The 26,303-nt window shown below is 35.1% G+C and overlaps 1 protein-coding gene across 1 annotated transcript; it reads right to left on the reverse strand.

The window, feature by feature from the left end:
• Nucleotides 1-26,303, reverse strand: CXXC4 (CXXC finger protein 4). Its single transcript, XM_033214909.1, has 3 exons — nt 26,208-26,303; nt 22,433-23,748; nt 1-4,072 (listed from the first exon to the last, which is right to left on the reverse strand). The coding sequence occupies exons 2-3, from the start codon at nt 23,489-23,491 to the stop codon at nt 4,028-4,030; spliced, it is 1,104 nt and encodes a 367-aa protein (XP_033070800.1). The 5' UTR covers nt 23,492-23,748; nt 26,208-26,303; the 3' UTR covers nt 1-4,027.

The following is a 26,303-nucleotide window of genomic DNA, read 5'->3' on the forward strand; positions in this document are numbered from 1 at the left end:
TATTTTGAATACTAAAGTCCTTTATTCAACAACACAGAAATTTCACAAAAACAACTTTACTGGGCAAATTGAATGTGATTTTTTTTACTTTTTTTTTTTTTTTTACAGTTTTGTACATGCCCCATAAGTAATTTTCTTTAATAAATACACTGTTTTCCAAAACCGCTTTTTAAATAATTGCACAAGCATACATACACCTTACACAAATATCTATTAGAAAATTTAATAGATAACTGCACAGTTCAGAAGAGGAGAACACTGTGAAAGGAGTACATTTTGTGGCCCATGTTCCTGAAATATCTGTTTTGCAATTGTGAAAATGGAATCCCTCCTAATATAGTAGCTGTCTTTTATTCACTAGGAATACAGATCTCAGTGTGAAATGCCAAATTTAATTAAAAAAAAATCTGAAACATTTAGCTGTTACATGAGAACCAACTGTTTGATATCACTGTGAATCTAACCATGATCAAAGACCCACTACGGTTTTTTGCTGAACATATTTGACCCTGAATAGTGTGTTCATTTAATGGCTTTCCTTTTTTCATTATTTGATTACAGATACTTATCAGCTTAAAGACTTTATATGCTTTAGCATTAATTGCACAACTTACATATCAGGGTTTCTGATTGAAAGGAAGAGAACATTCCTTTCTTTTAGTGATTGCTTAATATTAATTCATAATAAGCCCACCATGCCTTGCTCCCTATAAATGTGTTTAGAAGAGGGAACTTGAGTGTTGGGAATTAAGCAACGAGGAGACATCTTTACATACTCCTACAGTGGGGGAAGACTTCCTATTTTCTCTCCCAAATATGGATACATTTCTACTTTGAATCTGACTCCACTTGTAGACAGACAGGCAGAGTCCATCGGAAAGCCACTTTGGTCTGAAGGCTTAGTGAGAGGTTTGCATTAATGATGTTCTTCGTGATGTTACGGTGCTGAGTGACAACTGAAAAGGAAATTGGCTCACTGCACTATGTATCAATGCCTCAAGTATTTACCATGCTCTCCCCAAATGCTGGCAGATTATGGCATCTCTCTATCCATGCCTAGGGAGGACAAGATCCTGTGTGTGTAAACCACTCTTACAAAGTTTTTTATTCAGTTTATCTGATATATAATTATTAAGTTGTGTATAGTTGTCCACACAATCTACATTCTGAATTTTCTTGACAGTGAATATAAAGCATACAGTGAGGAATTTTTAAAAGTTACATTTCATTGGTATTTTTAAATCATGAAAAATGTAAACCTTCAAATCACTGCCTTAGGTTTATAATGATAAGCTTTACAAGTTCTCAGTACATGGACATATGAAAAAGAAAACTAGAGAAAGGCCAGAAGAGTCATCTCTTTCTTCAACATCACCAATGAGAACTTTATATGCACCCTACATTATATAAATGGAGTTTAACCAAAAACATTAAAAAGTGGGTGGTATAAAAGAACAATATCAAGAATAAAAAACACAAGAGAATGAATGAAACGCTAAACTTTCTCATTTAAGTAATCAACAAATTTTCTTTCATTAAAAAATGAATTGACATGTAAAACACCACAGTTTACAATATACAGATTCATTAGTTCTTTTAAAAAGCAAACAAACAAAAGCACACCGAGACATGCAATACTAGAATGTATTTTAGACTCTCAGTATACTGCTATGAGATCTTTATGTTATTGTATGCCTAATATAGCCTGACTAGAAGTTTGTTTCACTTCATTAATAACAATCATCATTTTCCAAAGAGCAAGGCAAGCTTATTCAAGTGTGAAAGTAAGTTTTCACTTACTTGTAATTAATTAGCAAATTGGTAAACAAAAAACAAAGAAAAATAATATAAAATAATGGAAAAACAAAACAAAACAAAACAAAAAACTCATACAGCTCTGGTTGGTCCCACAGCAGAAGCTGAAATTCTAACTAAATAGAAACCTTGAAAGAAATATACATCAAGTAGAAAGCTATCTCAAAATTAATACAGTATATAGCACATTTTAGCTTGTAATCAGTTCATTCTCATCTCTACACATGGATGGGTGTAACACATCATGAGTTTTTCTTGAAAATGCTTGTTGACCATAACTGTGGACCATGTATTCATACTCTATGCGAGGTAAGTCACACTTGATTTTCAAATTGGCATGTGTGCATGCTTTGTCCACCCTCCCCTAGTACTTTCACCATGAAACACTCTTTCTGTTTTTTAAAAAATCTTTTCTGTCCTATCAAATCCCATTCAAATCTACAACTAAATTTTTAAAAATATTCACTTACTAGTCTTACCTAATCTTTACAGCCTCTTTCATTGTACCATACCCATTCTCTTCTCAAATTATCTTTCTTCTCGTGATTTACTTTGCTAACATTTTTCAGCAAGCTAATGGATGTAGTGGGTTAAATCAACTGGCTAGTGGACAAAGAACAAAAAGTTGCAGTAGGCAACTTTTATACTCTACATATTTTTGCTTAACCCTGTTCTACTCCTGAAACTGAAAATAGTCTTTATAATTGAGACAAACAAAAATAAAATGAAATGTAAATATTTGTCCTGATGGGATGGTCTTAGGAACCCTGACTGTGATAAGAAAACCAACTCCTACATGAAAAGGTAGCACAGGTTCTATGAAGCATTAGATCCTTTGTGTGTAGATTGTAGGGGGAGGAGTATGTCTTGCATTTATGAAATTCCACAGACTGCAGCCCTGCCTTCTCAGGATGAAAGCGTCAAGTGACAAGAATGGAAATGGAAGCAATGGAGCATTTTACTGAGGGACTAGGGGAAGACCACTAGTCCAACTGGGTGGCTATAAGAAAAGAAAATAAAAAGAGATAAAATGCCTCACTTTTATGAATATGTTTAATTCTTTGTAAATTAAAAATATAGCAAGTCCTGCCTCAAGGCAGAAGCCTTCAACATATTCAAGTGTTAAAACTACCCATTTAATATCATACATGAAATGAAAACATTGGGATAGTTTTTATTAAGATTTTTTCCTACAGAAAAAATAAGAAAACAATTAAGAAACAATAAAACGTATACAGCCCATGTTGGGCTGGGGAAAAAAGTCAGTTACAAATTTCCCCCTCCTAAGATATGATACTTTAGTCTTTAGCCTAAAAAACCACTGTTTTTATAAAAAAAAATTATACAACTGATTCTGCATTTTCCAACTACTCTGAGTACTCCGCCTTACAGTGCAACCCAGGACAAGTCAACTACACTAAGTATTTGGGAGGTATACCCTTCTGTACAGCTCGTTTGTAAGCAATGCAAGTGCATAACCACTACTCTAATATAGTGCTCAAAAGATTAACTGAAACTTTCATAACATCTTCCCCTCTTATAACAATAAAACTGAAGGTAACTGGTGGATGCATCATCATCTTTTAGTCTTGTAAAACTTGGCATCAAGTCTCTATGGAAAGATGCATGGCAAAATGGTGCCAGTGCTGTTGCTGCTTCTAAACCACTGGCAAAAAATAGTTAAAGCTAAAATTTATTGCTCCAGATTTAACTTGCAGAACCATACTGTTGTGTACAAACTGTTAATCTCCATAGATGCTCAGACATGATTGTCTCCTTGTGTCTAAACACACAAAATACAAGCTGCTATCTGTACAGTTTACAGTACTGAAACACATATATTTGAAAATGAAGTATAGATATGTACTTTGCAAAGATACATGATTTTACAGCAGGGGTTTACCCAAACTTATTTTTTACAGCCACTTTCAAAATAGACAACAACTTCACTACTATAGCTAAATTACATCAAAGAAAGAATCAGTGTATTGAAAGTAAATAGACTGGCCAATTCTCCAAGCTCCCACATTATTTTTATGTCTTTTTTTCTTTTCCTTTTTTTTTTTTTTTTTTTTTTTGAAGAAACCCCTATATGTAAAGTGAAAATAATTTCTGGATATTTTCTTCAGTGGTGGACTAAGCAGTTTCTTAAAACAAGACATTAGTTTGCCCTTCATTTCCAAATGCCTTGAAAATAAGATATACTACTGCTTTAAAAGAACCATCGGAATGCTTCAGCGCTGGGAACAGGTGTTCTCTATAAAAAAAAGAGCAAGAAAACAAGTTAAGCTTTCTTTCTATGCCAATATAAAATTAGATTTTTCTCCTTTACACTTCAATAATATTTTTAGTTACCAATATACAACATAATGACTTGTATATTTCAACATTTAATAAAAAGAAGAAATACTCAATCTTATAACATGACAATAATTAGAATATTGAATTTAATGCTAACTTGCTGAATATACTGATTAAAACACATTGGTTTAAAAATATAGGAAATGCAGCCTGAAACACACATAGGAAGCAGAATAAAGGGAAAATTCAACCTCTTAACCAATATTAGGAAGACCAATCAGCACAGGTACTTAAAATCTTTATCTGCCTTGCAGAATGCCTACATCATTTGAAGTGGATCATCTTACTGTCACAATAACATGCACACAGAAGGCACAATCACATCATGAAAAAAGAAAGGATTCACTTTTGCTAGTTAGCTTTCTACATTAGTCATTTCTAATGATAGATATTTATTTTGTATTTTTGTATTTCTAAAGACACAGTCAGCTATGCACACGGTCTTAAACATGAGTGAGACATATAAGCATTCTATGCAGTTAAAATGACTATGATTAAATTACTGTGCCTCTAACCACCCTAACAAAAATGCAACCGAAAACTGAAACTGAAATTTAGACCACTGTTTCATGTACAAAAATCACAATATATACATACATATCCAATTATGCAAAGCTGATGTTCAAAATTCAGTTAAGTAATTTATTCTGAATATTTTCTTAAATGACAGAATAACAAATATCAATATTACCTGCAATACTTATCAATTATTAAATTCTAATGAGAACTATACTGATAAAACATATCACTGTTTCAAAGTGAGTTTCTATTTTCAACAAATTAATAAATATAAAAAGCAAATTGATTACTAATCAATGATATTCAATGAAGAATAACCACCCTATTGAATTGTAAACATACTATAAATGGTTTCTCCAAAGAATTATCAAGCTAGCACCAAAGTATATAAACAATCTTCCTAATAAAAAGCTTATAGTTACTACGAGGTTTTCTGGTTAGGTAAATGGTAGTTAAGCTTGAATTTTCTATGTACATTAAGATCCAATAATTCCTCATGCCATATCCTTCTTTAAAATGTATTCTAATGGTATATATAAAACAATCACATGAATATACAGTGAAGATATGCAAGAAACAACAAGCTAAGAATACATTCTCCTGTAAAAGAAAGTTGATTTTATTCCTTAGACCAGCCCAACAAGCCTGTATAAATCGTAAAATGGCTGCTAAGGATAAATAAGTATATAAATTGATGTGTTGAATGTAAGTGCCAATATATTTACTAGGTAAACAAAAACACATGAACACATATATATACACACATTCCTTGTAACGCATCTTAAAATATTGTTAATAGCACTTGATTTTTGGATTTCAGAAAATAAATACAAAATTCTACTAAAAACTCTCTAATAATTGAGGTTAGCTTTTATTTACTTTCTCACACGTGTTATTTGGTTGACATTGTCCTATTGTAATTATGTCATCTAATAATAAAAGTATTGATTAGGATGTCAATTAGAAATCAATAAAATATTTTGGAAAGCAAACCTGCTTTTCACTATCTGTACTAAAATAATTGTTAAAAAGACTGTCCTAACAACAAACACAATAAATTTCAAAATGACTGTATTAAGAACAAATCATTGATAAATGACTATCTTCCTACTCCAAGTTTGCATATACGTATACAGAACAAAATCTACCCGAGCAGCGTTTCCTAAAAGCACAAACAAAAAAGTTCACTATTCTCATGGAAGTTGTACTGATCTTATTAACATGTTACGCCTTACTCCTGATGGTTTCATCGGTTTTCTCCTTTCCAGCTCACCATGCATACCTGAATCTCTATCATTTGATTTAGTTGGTAAGATAAACCCCTTCACTACTCTCTAAAGTTAACTTTTGAGTAAAGGTAATAATTATATGCTTTGATTACATTAATTTAATCATTATTAGGAAGCTATGTGAAGTAATAAGAAATAGAACATTCCCATTCTAATATTCATGCCTTATACACATACAAAAGCAATAAATGAAAACTTAAAAGTTTATACCAGATGCTAACTCACTGGCTGATGCCAACTAAGAATAAATTTTATATAAGTATGCACACTTATATAAATGTAGTCATTTCTAACGAGATAAGTTAGATCCAAGCATATTCATGCAATTATAGATCTATGGTTACAGATTCACATATGAAAAATAAACATGTGCATATATATTCATATATATTCACATTTATGTGTATATGTATGACACAGAGATGCCAACTTACTCTCAGATGCCAACTGGAAACAAGATTATAAATATATACTTATGTAATCTTGTATCTTGATAAACATATATGTTTACGAAGATAAACAGCAAAAATATATGGAGTACATTTTTTAAATGAGATGAAGTCCTTATGTCTTAGATATACTTTTAAATCTCTTTTCCAATTCTTGCTCCTCCTGTGCCCCTTTCAGTTACTCAATTTTATTTGTAACATTTAGAAAAAGTAAGCTTATAAAATGCCACTTAGGGTCAAAGGTCATTGTTGTGGGAAAAAAAGATAATCATTTCTCAATATCTGTTAGCAGTAAAGATTAAATAAACAATGCAAACATGAGAAAAGCAGAGCAAAGGTTTCCTACACTTACTTGATATTACTGTGCATCATGATATTACTATGCATACATTGAGACCAGTATGCATCCCCAGATGTAAGAATATGGACAGTTTATTGCAGGAGAAGTGAGAAGGTAAGCAGGGAAGCCTCTTTTAAAAATTATTTCCTCCTTATGTTAAGATCCTTGAGGTCAAGAAGCCTAAAAATGATTAGCTGGGAAATCACCAAATAAAATATGTGAGAAAAATCAGGAAAACTACTGGTGCAGTAATTAGAAAATAATCAAGGCACACACCAGGAATTTGTAGTAAGGCTTCTGTAACTAACAGTTGTATTTCAGGATTTTAAAAGTGTCAAAACTCTTTAGGGTCCTGTAGCCTACCCAAAACATGTATATTTAATCTCCTGCCCAATTTTCATCAGGAACAATGGAAATGTACTTTAGGACTGAGTTTGTTTCAGCCAAGCTGGGTGAAGCAACAATGTTTTCACAGATAAAATGTGGAGTTAAAACTATAGGTGTCTAACTAAGTTTATACTAATTTGGGGACACATATTTTTTCATTCTGTCAACTAATGAGGTTATCCTTGTAAGAAGACTTCTTTTTAAATGGTGCAGGGGCTCAGCACACCAATGTGGGAGATTAAATACCCTGACCAGCTAGCTACCTTTGGATTATATAAATTCAAAGTCCCAACTAGGGATTCACACTCTTGATGAGATTACAGTGACTTTCTGGATCTCAGTGTTGCTTGCAGGGGATCTTTATCCTGAGTGACAGGAAAGCCAGATTCCCCTGAAGAGAAGGGGGTGGGGAGGTAAAGAATAGAATTGAGTTGATCAGCATTGTTTAAGGCAGCCTTCACTGTTCATGCAGGTGCAAACACTGACAAACAGCCATCTTGCTCCCAGGAGGCCTGTGGAGAAACCTGCAGTCCCAGCTCTCTTTCCGGTACTGCTGTAAAGCACAGTGTTCCACAGAATTCATCCCTACACAAGCCAGGTACAACACTACCCTCAAGTCTAAAGGAGTCTTCTGTTTCTCCCTAAATTACATGAAAAATAAGGGAATTTCCTCGAATAAAAGAATGATTAAAATCCAAGTCCGAGTACATTTTATATTTACTTTTAAAAATAAATTAAAAAATTAATAATGTTCCTGGCAGATATATATTTCAGTTTGATTTTCATTAAATCAGCAGTGAAGAAATAAACAACCTAAAATAATAAAGAATACGAAAGGCTTTCACCTTAAGGATTTTAGCATGTTTCTCTTTTCATACCTGCGAAGCAGTCACATGGAAAGTGGTATCTTCAGGTGAAGAATGCATCTACATATTCTTGTTATAAATATGTCAAGTCTAATAAAACATCAGCTCCTAAAAGGTGAAAATTGGGTATCTCTAACTCTGTACATATGAGGATATGTGGATTGGCCATTCGTATCTAGGTACAGTGTGTAAAATGTAGCAATATTTTAAAAATTGCACTTAAAACTTTTAACAATGTTAGACCTGAGGTTTCAAAAAGGAAATTAATGATAACTTTTGATGCTGAAATTCACCTTAAATACATACAATTTTAAATTGAGATCATGATTATGACCCTAGAAATGTCTAGAACTAGAGTTAAACCTATCTTTCAAATATTTATTCATATACTTTCAAATCAAAAATTTCAGTGACTCACCTAGGCCCTCAAAATTCTACTGTGAAAGAAGACGGCTCTCATGATTTCCAACTGGAGATCACTATTTGGGGATACCATTATTTCTATACTAATCAAAAATAATTTCCTGTTTCCCCATTTCTTATTAAAGAAACAAAAGTCATGAAATCATTTTATGATTCCCATATAATCATGAAGCATGCTTTTATCCCAGCCAATCTTAGGGTCATTTCAGGCTGTAGTTAACCAATATCACCTATTGTATAACCTTTTGAAATACTGTTTTCACTATGAGGAGTCCCACTATAAGTTTCTTAGACTCCTGGGCATCTGAGGCCTTGCTACTGGAAACCTTCACTGTATTCAAGTCTATCATTTCACACTAGAATGCAAAGACCTTAATGAATCACTGAAATTCTGCAGTAGAAAGTATGCAAATAAATATGACAAAACATAATAATGGACCCCATTGTTTGCCTTTAGTTATTCAATTATATAGATTTCATTTGTGGCTACATATAAAACTTTCAAACTTTAGAAATTTCTGGATGAACAAATGCAAGAAGGTTCCTTATGGTGAAAAAAACTACCTTTTTTTCTGATTTGATTCACGAAGAATGCTAAAACATTGTTACACAGGTTCTTGATTATATTACTGACAAAATTTCAAAATCTACTTGGAGAAATGGGAAATTGTATTACACATACAGTATTGTGAATGTGAACAACGAGATTGACACAAGTTAATGCGTAGTAATATGAATATTTGAATAATTAATAATTATGATATAAAATAATACCAAGCAAAGGTGAACACCTCCCCAACAAGTTTTTAGCAGAAAGATGTTTCTATATTCCATTTGTAAACGATAAATTTTAGAAATCATAGTCTAGTAACTATAATAGAGTTATTAGAAAACACTGGTAAAGTATAGGCTAATAATATAAGAGAACCATTAATGATAATCACACAGTCCAATAATTTATTGCTATTATAAACAAGACAAGATTTTATTAATAATATCTAAATTTAATATTTGGAGTAACATAAGTATATACTGTTTCCATTTTTTAAATTATACCTCACTTTTTTCTTCTGTGTTGTAATAAATCCATATTATGCATTTAATGTATAGCAGATTAATTTTTCTCATAATCCAGATTCATTTCTTACATAACTGTATGTGTTTGGTATAATCACACCTTATTTTGGTCATTATCTAAATATAAACTAAAAACAACTTTCAACATCATCCACTAACTGGAATATTAGACCTCTATTTAAAAAGGGGGAAGTACCAAATAACTAGATAATTTTTATGACATAACTTTTGGAGGCTTTAAATATTATTATAGGAAACATTCCATATTTTGGTTTCCAAATTGCCATTTGTGACCAAGATTTCTCCAATTAACGATGGAGAACTAGAGATGGCCTTTTCATTGATAATTGATTCTCCCTTGGCCGTTACTCCTGTTGCTCTCTTTGCCTTGCACTCCTACACTGCAACCACCACAGTCACCATCACCACTGTGACAGCATGATTTTAGACTGTGACAGTGTGACTTTAGAAGGTAAACCTAGCTAAATTCTGAAAATGGAAAGATGACTTTATATATTATGTTGTAAAGGCACTAAGTCAAGTCCATATGGTGATAAAGCCTGTCATGAAAACAGATGTCTAAAGGAGAATGTGTGTACAGGGCGGGAGTGGGTTGGTGGGAGGTAAAATGATAGACAGATTAACACCACGATTCACACTGGTCCAGAAGTGACCAAAAAATATACCCACTTTTGGCCATAGATCTAATGTAACTACTTTAGTTAAGCAAGTCTCTTGATAATGCTGTGTGTGTATAATTCTATTTCAGTTAAATTTGGTAAAAATACTTCAAACCACGTCATTCTAACAAATAAGCAAATTTAGTGTATTATAAATGGGTACTTTAGTGGTTAAAATGTTCTTACCTATATAAAAATAAAACATAGTACGGTGGTACCATGGTAAACAGAAAGAGGAAAATCTTTGAATAATTCACAAATTTAAAAGGTATTTATCAAAACAATTTTATATATTTAACTTTATGTGTAAGAGAGAATGTGAAAGAAAATTAGAAGTAAAATTAAGATTTATAAAGTAAAAATTAGGTTAATAAAATCAATACTATACCTTCAAGAATGATTGAAAATATTTATATATATTTGTATGTTCATATTTCATTTGTATGTATACATATGTATAAATATATGTGGTTATAGACTCTAAATAAATATATGTGAATATATATGAATATATATGTGTGTATAAAAGTTCAACAATTCAACTTCTTCTCAAGTAATCCCTGTTGAATGCAGCAATATAGCATTAGGTGAGTTCATTGTGAATTAGCCATTGAAAAACAATGAGTAGTCTTTTCCAGACCAAGTGGTTGGACAATTTTGAAGATCTGGTTAATTTTAAAGCAGTCAGTGTAAATATTCATATAAAATACTAGAAAATGAGAAGTCACTTTATCTTAAGAGGCGATGTTTAACCTGACTATCAAAGCTATGATTTGGACACCCTCTAATTTATATGAAAATAAAGTAGTTACACTTAACCTCCATAAGCAAATCAATATGGTGTATCTCTTTTATTATTACAGTTCTGAGATCTGAGAAATATTTATTTCTTAATTACATAAAAGTGAAAATAAGTCTAATAGAAAATTTCCTGTTAGGCTAAGTCAAGTAGCATTTTGGATGTAGTCACTGAACTTCATGTGGCTCAGAACCTATTATGAACCATACAACCACTAGGACAGACTCCGCCTAAAATTCACAGCATGTTTTACATTTATGAACTACTGAAAGGAATTTAGAAAACATTAATTCTAAATATTTCTGTCAACTAGATGCTATCACCAAAATAATTTACTTTGATTAAAACTATAGTTCTAAGAATAACATGTAGCTTTTGTTGTCCCTTCCTCCCTCCCTCCTTCTTTTTCTCCTTCCTTCCTTCCTTCCTTCCTTCCTTCCTTCCCCTTCCCTCCTTCCTTCCTTCCTTCCCTCCCTCCCTCCCTTTCTTCTTTCCCTCCGTCCCTCCCTCCCTCCCTTTATTCTTTCAATTGCCATCATATGGAATGCTCAAATTCACAATCACTCTGACTTTGACTTTCAGTCTTTTCTCTTAATTATCTTTTAAAATAATAAAATTGAAAAATATACAGTCAACAATAATTTAATTTTTATCAAGTCTTTACATGTTTCTTAACTGTTTAGAAATATACTTTGGTTCATCTGTCTCATCAAGAAGATAAATACTATTAAGCATTTTCCACTACCATAACATCATGGTAGGCATTTGCTCTTGTGCTGGAGCACACACATTAGATTCTAATTTCTCCTCAGGAAGTTTTCATGAACTACCTCTTTTTCTATAAGTATCATGTGCTCCATCCAGAGTATATAAATCTATGTAGAACATAGCCACATTCAGATAGTCAAATAACTAACAAAGGAAATTAATACGTTTAATTTTTCACCATAGGATTTATAAGATGTAGTGTCTGATATCCTTCACATCATCATTGTTCGGTAGCCTTTTTTATATACACGATTCTGTATTTTCTTAGAAATTCTCCTTGTGATTACTTAAAAAGTACACTGATACTTTGTACTATCAGTACATTATAGGAGTTGGATAGCCCCGGGCTTCCTAAACACTGTCATTAGTTTCGAGTGCTCATTTTCCCATCTTGGCCGTTCTGTTTCTAATTGCAGATTGTAGACTTGAAAATTACTTTTAAAAATATTAAAAAAAAAAACAAACTGAAAACATACTTAGTTTTCCTGCAATTAGATTTTCCATCATGATAAATGAAAAAACAAAAACAAAAACAAACAAACAAAACAAAAAAACAATGCTTAGTGGTTCTAGTGGATCTAAACCCAGACCCATGACACCTTTCCATAAATTCTGAGACATTAACTATTGCTTCTCATTTCTTATTTAAACCAGACTCAAGATGACCTTAAGTATGCCATTTCTTTTTGCCAATATGCCCGTTTCTGATTTCCCTTAAATAGTAGCAATCCTGTAACCTTCCTGTATTTCCTTCCTCCCTTCCTTGCTTTTATCTTCCCTCCCTCCCTCCCTTCCTTCTTTCCTTCCTTCCTTCCTTCCTTCCTTCCTTCCTTCCTTCCTTCCTTCCTTCCCTTCTTTCTCTCTTCCAATATAATCTTTTCTCTTATTCAGGTAAAACAAAGTTTTCCAGCACTCTGTAAAATATGCCTTGAAATAAAACAGAAAATATAATACTACAGAATGACATGCGGTAGCAAGGCAGAGATCACATTAGTCTGTGTTACTTATCTAGATGTGGAGAACTAAACCAAGGATGAATCAAGGAATTCTAAGGCTTTTAAATAGGTGTGAGATTGCTTACAGAATTTTCTAAAATTTCAACGTTAGTTTAAATGTGGCCATTTGTCCATTTCTTGGACTGAAAATTTAAAATATAAATAGGGAGGCCGGGTGTGGTGGCTCATGCCTATAATCCCAGCACTGTGGGAGGCTGGGGTGGGTGGATTACATGAGGTCAGGAGTTCAAGACCAGCCTGACCAACATGGTGAAACCCCATCTCTACTAAAAAAATACAAAAATCAGCCAGGCATCATGGTGCACGCCTGTAATCCCAGCTGCTCAGGAGGCTGAGGCATGAGAATAGCTAGAACCCAGGAAGTAGAAGTTGCAGTGAACTGAGAACATGCCACTGCACTCCAGACTGGGCAACAGACCAAGACCCTGTCTCAAGGAAAAAATATATATACATATATATAGTTCCATATATATACATATATGGACTAAGGACTAAGACCCAGAGCTAGATAATTACGTGGGTATTGTAAACAGAGCAGGAATAAAGAACATTTAGGGTTCTTTAAGCCAGGATGTGTGTGTGTGTGTGTGTACATGCATGTACATATATATTGGTATACACATATGTATGTATACATGGAACTTAAGTCTTGGAAGATAACCATTCCACCTAAACATTTGTTAAATTGAATTGAATTTATCAAGGGTTTATTATGTGCTAATTAATACCATATATTCATGAATAGATAGCATAGGTACAGACCTGCCTGGAATAAGTAAAAGTACACTATTTGTAGAAACATTACAATTTTACTCTTTATCTTGTTAACATTGTTCAAATATAATTTCTTTCCTTCTACAGACTTGTTCAATAGTGATGCTGCTGTTGCTAGATTAGTGTTTTTCAAACTTGACTGCAACCAAAAGTTATGAATACATTTTACATAGCCACTCAGCACATAGATACACACACATTTCTTTAAGTGTACATAACTGAAACAGAAGTTGAACAGTACTTGCTATTACTACGTGTGATAAGCTCATACATTTTCTGCTCCATTCTATTCTAATCTACTTTCTAAAAAATCATGATGGTAAGTTGAAACATTGGTTTCATGGACCACCAACATACTGTCACCTGCAGTTTGATAAACACACCTCCACACTATAGAAAAATGGATTCATGTGAAAAGAATCACATGAGGAAAATCTAAAACCACTCCACTTCATAATGAATTTAACTCTACATATAGCAGCATTAAAAGGAAGAGCTAATATATTTTTCTTACGATGGAAACAAGCCAATATTCTCTCTCTTGTTTTTCATGGACTAAAGGTAGAGCACACAAAATATTTCATGTTTAATGGAAGACTCCACAACTTTTCATTTCTTATATACCTACATATGACTGTTAATTTTATCCTTTTTTTCTTATCTTCACTCCATTAAGATAATCACTTCTCTAATTCAACCTAGTTTTTTAAAAAAGCATTGCCAATAGAGAAGTTATTTCCAAGCATAGTTATTTTTCTACCCCGATTCACCCACACTAGTTCTTGCCATTTCCAAATGATTAAATTCATACGGTCTTCTATTCACTTAAAAATGTATTTAATCTTGTCTCATTCTCTAAATTTTGGAGAAAATATATCTTCTCTGGCATTTGCCAGATTTGCTGAAATAGAAATATCCATAATTTTTCCTAATCTACAAACATATACCCCTTTCTCTTCTCATCCTTCTTAATCCCTATCATTATAGTATTACCAATAATCCAGTTGTGGTTTGCTGGGGTTTTTTGGCTTTTGTCTTTTAGTCTTTGGGCAAGAAACAGCACTTTCAGCACCGTCTTTCCCATAGTCTGACACTTTACTTTCTCAAGAATGTTTTCTAAAATATGAATTTTAATGCAGAAGAGACACAAATGGGATACCATTTTCCACCCATCTTGGAAGTATTCTCTTTTAGTTACACTTTGGAATTATTCTACCAAATGTTTCAAATGCATAAGTAAAAATAATAACATCAGCTATAACACAATCTGTTTTTTCTTATCTCTAACTCATCTGCCACTCCACTCAAGCCTCAGCTGACTCTCATACCAAAAGTATTGAGTCGTCATTAAAAAAATATATCTTTTAAAAAAATATTTTCTATCATCTAAAAAAACTTTTATAACAGCTGAAGCTAAGCATAAATCCATAATTCCATCTTGTCAAAGTTCTTTCTATACACTGCATTGGATTCTGACTTAAATATTCCTTTCTCCTTTGTTTCTCATCTTTCTTGGTCAGCGTTACAAATCTTTTAGGGCTTATCACTATTTTTCCCCAGAAAAACACCAGTTATTCCTATTAATGCTTAACAACAGTCCTCATTTTTAAAAACATTCTGTTTTTAGCAAAAAACAAACAGAAAAACTTCACATAGCTACTCCACTTTTTATGTAAAATGATTATCTACCTGTTTTATTTCCTATGTATACTCATATGTATATATTTTCCAATTTTCCAAATTTGTTAAATATGTTCACTTTCCAATATTTGTTACACATGTTTTCCCACTGGAATTCATTTCTTTCTTACAAAAATTCTCTTGACTTCACAAATCCACATTTAGAATATCTCTGTGTCTTGGAAATAAAATAGTCAAATAAAAGTACTAGGTTAGTAATGTGAAACATACACATACATCTATTGAAATATATAAAAATTAATAGTGGTGATATGTCTGTGGTAAGGAAGGAGAAAGAGCACTAAATAATTGAAATTGGCTCACCACATTGACTGACTTCGCTGGATAATATGCTCAGTTTCCTAAGACATTTGACAATGCAAGTACAGGAACAAGGAAAACATGTTAAATTAGATTTATCTCTTTCCAGGTAAACTCAAGCCATATCTTTGCCAACTGCGTGATTAAAACAAATATTCAAAAACCACACACCACTAATGGACATCTGGACTTTAATGTCTGAAAACTATAAGTAACCTGTTGGTTTGTTATCTATAAATACAGTTGCCTTATTCTCCATTTTTATTGATGGTTTTAAAATTGGACTGAGAAATCATATAGCATCTTTTAGTTTGCCAACAACATTAAACTACATATCATATTAAAACGTTATATGGTAGGTTGATATCACTTTCATCTTATTGATGAGGAAATAAATTTCAGAGAAGCTATGCTGATGTACCTAACATTGTTCAACTGTTAAGTTACTTGATACTAGTGGCTCTTTTTACAATTTCTTATCTATCTGGTCACATGGAGCACATATAATTTTAAATAAAAAGAAATTAAAATCTAGGAGCTTAGTCATATATTTCCTGAATATAATTTATGTCGTTTTTTATAAACCAAAGAAATACATCTTGAATATGAGGTCTTTGAAAAAGTAATTGCTTGCTTTGCCACAGTCTCTTTAGTAAAAAATGTAGTGGGAAATAAATGGGTTAAAGAGTAAGAAAGAGGAAACCAAAAAATTCAGCAGACTTGATTTCATACCTAGCTATGGATTCTCATGTTCTTAAAATAAATTAAGAGAAAGCCCATAAGTTTCACAGAGGAAAATATATTTCTCATAATGTTTTAAAGTAGAAGTTAACAAGCCTGCTGGGATCCTTTTAGCCCCTGCAGAGCTAAGTCTTCAACATTATTAAATGGCTGTCGCATCTGAAGTATGGTACAACATAACTCAATAAACAACAGAAAACATATGATGCTGAATGGAGGGAGGCTTTTCGATTACCCTGAAGAATAATTCAATTTCAGGACAGGTGTTTGCATGTGATGGAACAAGATATGACTCAAGGATAAAATCACTCTATGCCCCCTCCCCCAATATTTTGAAAATCCTAAGAAAAATAGCAAAATGCTAGATTTAAAAGTATGTTAAAAATGGGCAGGAACACTGAAGCACAAATGAAGGAACAAAATTACACATGCACAAAATTCTCAAAATTTACATGGATTACAAAAAGCATATACTTTCCTGAAAACAATTTTTTATAAAAGATTATGCTTCCTAGAACACCCTGCTTCCCCACCTAAGATCATCTGACATGTTAATCAGTGACTAAAAGTCACATTACTAATAAAATTTAGATTTTATTTTCAGTTCATTTTTGCTTTTTTACAAACTAATCTGGGAATATGAGAGAAACTATAAAAGAATTAGTCCTTTCTCCAATTTGTATATTTACATGGGCCTTCAAATAAATCTTGAATTTAACTCATGACTTTAACTAGATATTTCTATATGACAAATGCAAGCGTTTATTTTTGGTATTCTGCATAATGCGAGTAAAAATAAATTTGAGAAATTAAAGCATATCCACTCATATTGAATAGTAGGACATTAGTTCAAGCTTTTTCAGAGCAAATTAAAGTGAAATGTTTCCTGCATATTCAGACAATCTGACCAATTGAGGTTGAGCAGTAAATTCTAAGAGCACCAACAACTTTAGATAACTTTCTTAAAAGCACACTTTCAACCTATGCCTGAGAAATACTCAAATAGTATAACCTTTAACTTTGTATCCAGAAAGATACTTTGTATCCAGAATATTTCAACAATGTTTCCACCCCACCATGGATCTTCAGTCTGGAACCTGTTAAAAAATGTTCCAACTGGAGCAAACATGGATAAAATGCCTGTTCTTTTTGCATGCCTTTCAATTTTCAATCTTATAGGCTATTTTATTAAATTGTTCTGTACTTATCAATCTGTAAGTCTGACTATGCAAAACTTAACTATTAATTCAGAAAAGTAGATGACTGAGATTAAACAAAATATAGAGAAATGCTTCAGCAATCCATTATTCAAGAACTTGAAAAGCCAGACAACTTGTATTTCTTTCATCACTAGAAACACTTTTCACTCTTAAAATATCCAAATATTTTTCTCGGACTAAATGGAAACCTAAAGTTTATTTTTTTTTAATTTGCTCTTATATGCCTTGTGTTTGCTTGCTTATATTTTGTTTGACGATGGTTGAATTTCAAACATTCTTATAGCATAATTTACAAATTAATTTTAATTGCTTTATTTTACTATTCCTAATTGCCATCTAAAACATGGCTTAGGATTTACATGATGGTTGGATGGGTGAGGGTACTGTTTTCAATAAGGAAGTATTAAAAATGTACTCTTTGTAAGTTTTCAAACTGACAGTTAAAATTACACGTATTTACTGTGTGTACAACATGATATTTTGAAGTAGATAAAATACAACTTTAACTCCCTTGTATTAAATCTAGTGATGGAAAAATAATCTCATTGAACTTGTATTGCAGTTTGATGCCTTGGCCACAAATTCATTTGTAGCTTTACTCAAAGGCAAAATTTTCCAAGCTTTTTCTTTATTATTTACAAAATTGAGGTGCTTTTTCCTATATTATTTATATGTTACATTCTAATATTAATATACTATCATTTTGTTTGAATTTTATAGAAAAATTTCCTCTTTCCCTTTCATACTTAATTATATATTTGCATTTTTTGGCTAAAATAAAAATATTTTTCTACTGGTAATTTTCCTATTCTTGAGATGAAAAATTGAGGACTCATTTTTTAAAAAATTATGACATAAAAGAAAAATTGGTGGATGTTTCCATTTAAGACACGAAACATTTGCATTTTATCCACAGATTTTTTTAAGTCAACAAACCTCAGAAATGTATATGTTCAATTATTGACTTATTTTATTAACTAAAAGCTCTTAGTTTGAGTGACACACCTATTTTACATCTGGTCTACAAGTTAATTTCCTCCGGAGGCAGGTGCCACCTTCCTGCACCCATTAGATTGTGCTTTGTCCAGAGTTTTACAATTGCCATTTATGGTTGGAGCTCTTAGAACTTAACAGCATATACAATATGTCCCTCCTCCCCATTACACTCTTCTGAAGTAAGTTATCAAGTTTGAGACAGTATTTGAATTTTTTTCCACCAACCCCCTTAGAAGCTCAACCTAACTGTGGAAAAATTACTATTGGCCTGTACATTCGGCAGATAGATTTTTAAGAGATAAAAGAAAGTAAAGAAAAAAAGAATGGAACCATCCACTTCCTGACTTTCCAGTTTCTCAATGTCTTCACTATAACCTGCCCTCTCTAGTTTCTTCACCAGCTCAAGGAAAGCCTCAGCGGTGGCAGTGTGAAACTTACTGCAAAGAGAGCCAAGATTGGGGGCAGGGAAACCTCCTGAGGCACTGCTTACTAATGTAATTCCATAAATCAACTAATGGGAGAGAAACCAGATCTGTGTGGTCTCTAATGCTGTCCCACAGAGATCAATCATGTCACCTGAACAATGTTCAGAGACTAAGAGGCTGGGGTTGCCCATGGGACAATTTTATCTCTTGAGCCATATCAGATTAGGAAAAGTTAGAAGTATCAGAAATGTAACTGTTGCAAATATAAAAACTCTGCAAGAGGCAAAGTGTTATCATGTAATTTATAAGGATCTCCTATATGATCACGTTTATTAAAACATCTAGGAACTTAATATTTTTCATTTAGGATATAAATTTTTAAAACAGTTTTTGTCACACAAGGGGCAGATAGCATTTGTAAGGACTGCTTTGAATAATTAGTGGCTATTTTTTAACAGAGTAATTGACTTAATGAACAGTGGTTATGCAAATACACAGTACACAGTATAACAGAAAAACTAAATGTTTTGTGTGCATTATCATATCAAATATGATCAAGGGGGTGATTTTATAAACACATTACTAGGGCATCATAAGATGCTCTTAAGGTGAGACTAAGGAGAAAAATAGAAGGCAGTTTTAAAAGGAACACTAGAGAGGAGGCTTTGAAAAAAATCTGGATGAGAGTCCCAACATATCCATGCCAGTCTGTCTTAATTTCAGTTTTCTCACCCTGAAAACAAAAATGACTATCTCCAGTCTTTGGGATGAGAACAAGTCAAAGGGAAGAGTGGCACATGAGGCTTGAAGTGATAAAGAATATATGTTATTATTATGATCCAGATGTTAATTGGCATCCATAATTCAAAGCCAACAAATATTAGCTATGGAGTTTGCATCTGGCACCCATAAGTAATATCCACAATGAGTCCCCAAATCACTGCCCTCAGCCAGGAACCCATCCAATCTCTAAAACATTTTCTCAGATGCGGATGAATCAAATTTAAGAGAGAAACCAGGTCAGCAGGGGAACTTTTCACCTCTCTGCAATTCCTCTTCCAGCTTTGGTTCAGTCATGTAAGCCCTGTCACTCTGACACGTGCTCAGCTGGTTTCCTACAACCATAACTGTATTTGCAGTTTAAGGCAGTCATGATGGCATTGTCTTTTTTTAATGATCTAGATAGAATCTTATATAATTTTTTTAAACTTTTTATTTCTATTCGCCAAATAGTATTTCGCTAATAATCTTAGCCTTGAAACACGACCCAGGCTCTGATAGAAGGAGTCTGAAGTTAGAAGATCACCTTGAGAGTTCAAAGGAAAAAACCAGCTTCCTCTTCCATCCATACCCCACCTTGTGAAGATTAACATAATTTGTGTGCATGAGAATTTTTAAAAAGAAGAAAATGTAATTTTGTGGGATTTTGTCATCAAAATGCCTGAAGAACTGAAATATCACATCAAGCTTGTAGGAAAACCATCACATAAAAAAAAATTACACCAGCACAGAAATTTGTGCAGAAAACCTACTGGTACTCATATAAAACTCCTCCAGGGTAATTATTTACTAAATAAATCAGAATTACTCAGCTACTACATACCCTAAATTGGGAGGCAAGTAGTGCCATGAGTCTAGCTGAAGATGAGGCCTAACAGCAGAACCAAACTTATAATTCTAGATACTACATTTCAGGAGGAAAAATAAAAGCCATGTTGTCCTTATCATTTGGGAATAGAGAATTTCAGAACGAACTTAAGTTCAATTTCCCATAGTCCTTAGAAGTTACAATAAATTAATCCAGAAAAGAAGATTCAAAAGCTATTTTTTGCCACCTAAGAAAATGGACCTGAATTATAGTTGCTATTCTCTTTGCACAAAGAAAGTTGCCAAAGAAAATACAATAAACCATCCAGGAGTAAAGTTAAACTTTTCAAAAAGAGCTGATGCATCTTATAAAGAAAAATAAATGCAAATGCAATATTTTGATGAAATTGATCATACCCAATAGTGAGCATCAACATAATTCTGATATTTTTAGAATCCTAGAGTGCTATCTAGTTTGATTTACACAATTAAAGGTTTAAAAAAAACCTGTATCTTCTTTGTGTTCAAACCTGTACCAAAGATCTTTAACCCTTCTCTTTATTATTTTAAAGACTGCTTCCCAGTTCATAAAGAAAACTCCTTTAAGCAGTACTCACAATTTTTAAAATAATTTACAGATACCCCTAAGATAACTTGTGAGAGCCACTCTCATCCTGCAATTCACCCCACAGAATGTTAAAATGTTAAAGCACAGAATGCTAAATCCACCACCTACAGTCTCATGTATATATGAACATCTAATTATCTACCCTGTAAATTTTATCGAGACTATAACTACTTGTCCACATTTCTTTGCTTAATATACCATCAAAGTAATTTTCCTGTGATTTTTCATTTTTCCCCTTTTTTGTTTTGATTAGGACACAATACAAAATTTGTATCCAACATATCAATTTCTGTATTTAGCATAATTCATAGCCTAATTTAACAATTACTTTAGTGAGCATCTGTACAATATCTGTTTTAAAGACCTGTAGGTAAAAGAAACTATTACTGACCATATAAGGTATCAACCAAAACGGTGCTTGGTGTATAGACCAACTTTATAACCACAAAATGGTTACGTTGTCCAATGCAGAGCCCAAGGGAAATACTTTTTTTGTAACTGAGTTTTAGAAATTATTCATTCTGAAACTATATAAAATAATTTTTTAAACCAAATCACTCTCATCTGCCCTGAAATTAACTAATTGTATCCTTTTATTCTATGTCACATCTCCTTAAAATTTGCAGGTGGAAATCCGCTTTCTACAGAGTTTCAACTTTCTCCAAAAATATCAGATATGCAGAAAATGAAATAGGAAACAAACATTTTGCCTTGATGAGTAGAAAAACGATTCTAGAAGGGGGTAGGAAATCCCCTTCTGAATCCACGTGTTCAGCTTCAATGAATACCGTTGTGTGGTTTGTTATTGTTTTTTCAATGAGAACAGGCTTGTGTGCCACAAACTGTGTCCTCACTTTTATAACTGGGCCACTAACCTAGCCTGTAAACTTGCATAGGATGTGATGTGTCCAGTCCTTTGGTCAAAGATGCCCCACCCTTTTTAATAAGGAGGAGGAGGCATTTTCAACTACCAAGGGAAAACACTGAGCATACTGAATGTGAAACTTCTGATTCTTCAAACCAATTACATTATTTTCCCTCCAGGGATAAAAAGGAGGGCACTCTATCAGAAGGGCGGTGTCACGTGAAGTGCAGCTGGGGCGGGTGGTGGAGAGGCCAAGCCTTTCGCAAACCACCTACAACTCTTACCACCTGAATGAAGCTTCTGAGAAGGGGTACTGCATCTTGAAGCCAGACAAGAATCCCTGAAGGGGAGAGGGAGTGAGGAGGGAAGGGGGGAGACTGGGAAATAAGAAATCATCTCCTCTGACCTCTAGTGAAGTGCCAGGTTTTTTCTTTAGCTCTTCACATTTTCTAAATTTGCAGATCTGGTGTCCCGTTTTGCGATTCCTGCAACTGCTGCAAACGCCACAGTTGATGAGCCTCTTGCAGGGCACGCAGACCCCACACCTTTTCCTCTTCTTCTTGGCTGGGTTGGCTCCGCCAGCTCCCCCTGAGGAGGACGAGGAGGAGGAGGAATGATTCTGCGGGCAGTCTGCCAGATTGGCAATTTGAAACGCACTGTCTGTGACGGCTGCTGAGGCTGCTGCGGGGGAGTGAAGGGCTGTCATGACGATGACCCCTGGAGGTAATGAGATGCCCCCTAAAGCCGGGATAGCGGAAAAAGTCCCCACGCGCTCGGGGAGATTCATTATCTCTGCTTCAGCAGCGCCGCATTTGAGCTTGTTCATGCATTCCCCCGCCAAAGGTCTGCAGTGTTCAGGGGATAAGGTGGAGAGGAAATTAGTATTTGCCATTTGCAACGACGGCTCTGGCGGGCAGCCAGCTTTCCCCAGCCTCTGGGAGTCGTTTCGGTGATGCATGCTGGTCCTGCTGCCGCCGCCGCCGCCGCCACCGCCACCGCCGGCGGGGAGGATTGCTGAGGAGGAGGAGGCGGAGGAGGAGGCGGCGGCGGAGGAGGATTTCCTGCCGCCCCCACCGCCCCCGCCCCCGCCCCCGCCGCCGCCGCCACCCCCGCCGCCACCCCCGCCGCTGCCCCCACCCCCGCCGCTGCCCCAGAGCATGGCGGTGGCGGCGGCGGCGGTGGCCGCGTTGTCACAGTTCCAGGGGGACATGCCGATGCGCGCGGCGGCCGCGGCGGCGGCGGCGCTGCTGGGGAAGATGGGGGTGGTGATGCGCGCGATCTTGGCCGCCTGTGGGAAGGCGCCCCCGTTGGTCTTGTAGAAGGAGGTGGCAAAGGAGCGGTAGCGCTCCATTTCCGAGTTGTAATCCACAAGGCTGTTCAGAGCCCCCTCGGGCAAGTGGCTTTCCTTGGGCAAGCCCGGGGCCTCCGGGCTCGGCCCGGGCTCCACGCAGACATTGGTGTTCATGGTGCAGGGGGGGAAGAAGGGGTGCAGGGTGGAAGTGGGGACCGCCTGGTCCGACACCTGGGTGGAAAAGGGGGAAAGGTGGGGGGGAGGGAAGGGAGTGATGGTGGTGTTGGGGTGGGGGCCGAGGCGGGAGGGGAAAGTGGGTTCGGGTGGGGAGAGCAAGGTGAGGGCTGCTTTATTCCTCTCTGGGGCTCATTTCCACAGACGGTGAATTCCCAGGCAGCGTCTTCCTTTGCATTATCCTCCAACTGTTACAACTAAAATAAAGAAAGTCATTCCAACGAGCTGCACGAGGAAAAAGATTAAAAATAAATAAACAATCTCCCTCACTAACCCACCGCAGACAGCGAAAGCTTCCACATTCTTCCATCAGGTCCTTTGCATAAGAATCACCAAGATGTGACCCCCCCCAGCCCATCCCCCTAACGCTCCCAACCCCCCTCCCTCCCTCCCCACAGCAAACCACAGCTCCTCCCCCCTATTCTTATAACCCTCCTGAGAAAATGTATTAATAGCCAGGATACCCAGGGAAGAGGGAAGACGGGGGTGACAAACGCCTAAGGAAAAGGGCAATTGGAGTGCTAAAGACATGCAAATCATGGGTGGGAGGGCGATACTACCTAGAAGCAGAGGGCATTTAAACATTATGAAATGTGTGAACAAGTGCTGCCTGGGCATGCAAATACTGTAAAGTAGAAAACAGCAATGGCCCTATGAGGAAAATGAACAGGAAATTAGCAAATGAAGTACTGAGAAAGTCTACAATACATCTGAGTATAAACTGTAAGCAAACACAATACAACTGAGAGCTAAGAGACTGCCCACATACAATCTGAACTAAAGAGGCAGGAAAAAAAGAACTACCAGCTGCCACGGTGTCCTTCTGTGTCTGCGGTCATTAGTTTGAATCCCAGCACAGCTGGCTCTGTTAGGGTCTTAATTCAATGGACCAAGGACAGGTCTCAATTGTAGAAGCCATTTGGTGGTGGGGCTTGGTGGGGGTAAGAGGGTGATGTTCTACTTGATTTTTTTTTTAAGGTAGAAAATAAAGATAAGCCACATAATTACATATATACATATTTATATCAGCAATGTCTCAGGTTTTAAACCAAGTGCCTGCAGCCTCTTTAAGAATATTCCTAATCATTCCTAATAGAGATTGCTGTCTCTTCCCAAGACAAGAAGAAAGCATGGCACTTTTTGAAAAGGATCTCTCACAATCACTGATTTTTACATTGAGTAAAAGGGGGGGGGGGGGCGGAAGCCCTTAAGGTGTTCTTTGCCAGAGAAAAATAACCATTAAAATTATTTTTAAATTGTGCTCTTTTAAGAGGAAAGTTTAATGTTAACTGGGTGTTTGCATTCATCTCCTTGCTTACAGGCCATTATTATGCTTTAGGAAGAGGTATTTTAGTTGTTTATTACAGAGGGAGAAGTACATCACAACCTTTTAAGAAGTAAAGCAAAAGCATAAAGTGTATATTCACCTAAAAAACCAGTTTCTTTGTTTCCAGATTTTTTGGCCAGAATATCTTTTTGTGACATCTTTTGAAGCCCATCGATTGGTCTATAATGTAGAGTTCAGGGAATTCTACATGGGGGCCCAATAGTCTCAGTCTCAAATATTCAGAGTTCAAAATGGTTATCAATTATAGTAATTATGCTTATAATTAGGTTAATGAACCAGTTTTGCCCAAACTCCAAGTGCAAAAACTTCAAGACCTACTGATGAGGTGCTCTAAAAAGAGGGGTTTATGTAAACAAATCCCTATTAGGCAAAGTAAATCAAGATAAGGAACCTCACCCCAGGCTGGATTAGAAGCTTGCAGGCGTCTTTCAATCACAGCAAGTCTCTAATCACTCAGGAACCACCTCTGTGGTTTCGCATTAGGGAAAACTGCTCCCTTCTGAGGTCTGAGGGCAATACAAAAGGTGCCCCCAAAATGCTCTTGGCTAAATATTCTTGATGCTTGGAAGGGGTGGGGGAAGACACAGCAAGAATATGCATATAGCTTTAGTTTCTGCGAATCACATTGTAACTGCAAGACCATAATAACTGCTACTCAGTAAAAACTAGTTATGTCAACCATGCATTAGATATCATCACATTGAGTGGAGGGAAAATTTTCAACGTTTTAGTCTTTTGACCTTGTTCCAAATAAAGAAATAATTTAATGTCCCTTTTTTAGAGTCTTAGAGTGGTGTTTCCAAACACAAGCTTTCCTTGCTTTTCTGATTGCCATCACCCCCCTCCTTCCTACCTCAAGGTTTAATACCACCAGAAACTGGAGAAAATGATTATGCCCAGTATCCAGGTCATTATTGTTTAATCAATGCATCTCTGGAGCATGAAAAAGGTATCTAAGCCACAGCTATTGTTTGGATTTTATTTAAAAAACAAAATAAAACACACACAAATAACTATAGTTCTATGCCAAAGCTAAATTAGAGATCCATACTTCATGATCCTGTTTTGCCTTTAAACAATGTGACTGTACATGCCTAATATTGTATGTCTGGTCTACCAGAGACATAGAGATCAAAGGTCATATTTAACATTCAGGAGGAGGGGCGGGTGCAGATTAATTAATAAATTAATACAGCGACGCTTTTTCTTGCTGGAGTCCAGCATTAATAATCTACTTTCACAATCCCAACGGACAGCAAACATTTAAGAGAAAAAAAAGCCAGAGAAAGAGAAAGAACAATCACTTACCAGTCTCTTTTTATTTGGGGAGCCTTAGAATTTGCAGACGCTGCCAGTCTGCCTTTAATTAGTTGCACATCACCCCCTAACACAAAGAAACACAAA

Source organism: Trachypithecus francoisi, unplaced genomic scaffold (assembly GCF_009764315.1).
Source record: "Trachypithecus francoisi isolate TF-2019V2 unplaced genomic scaffold, Tfra_2.0 Lachesis_group1, whole genome shotgun sequence".
NCBI classification, from domain to species: Eukaryota; Metazoa; Chordata; class Mammalia; order Primates; family Cercopithecidae; genus Trachypithecus; species Trachypithecus francoisi.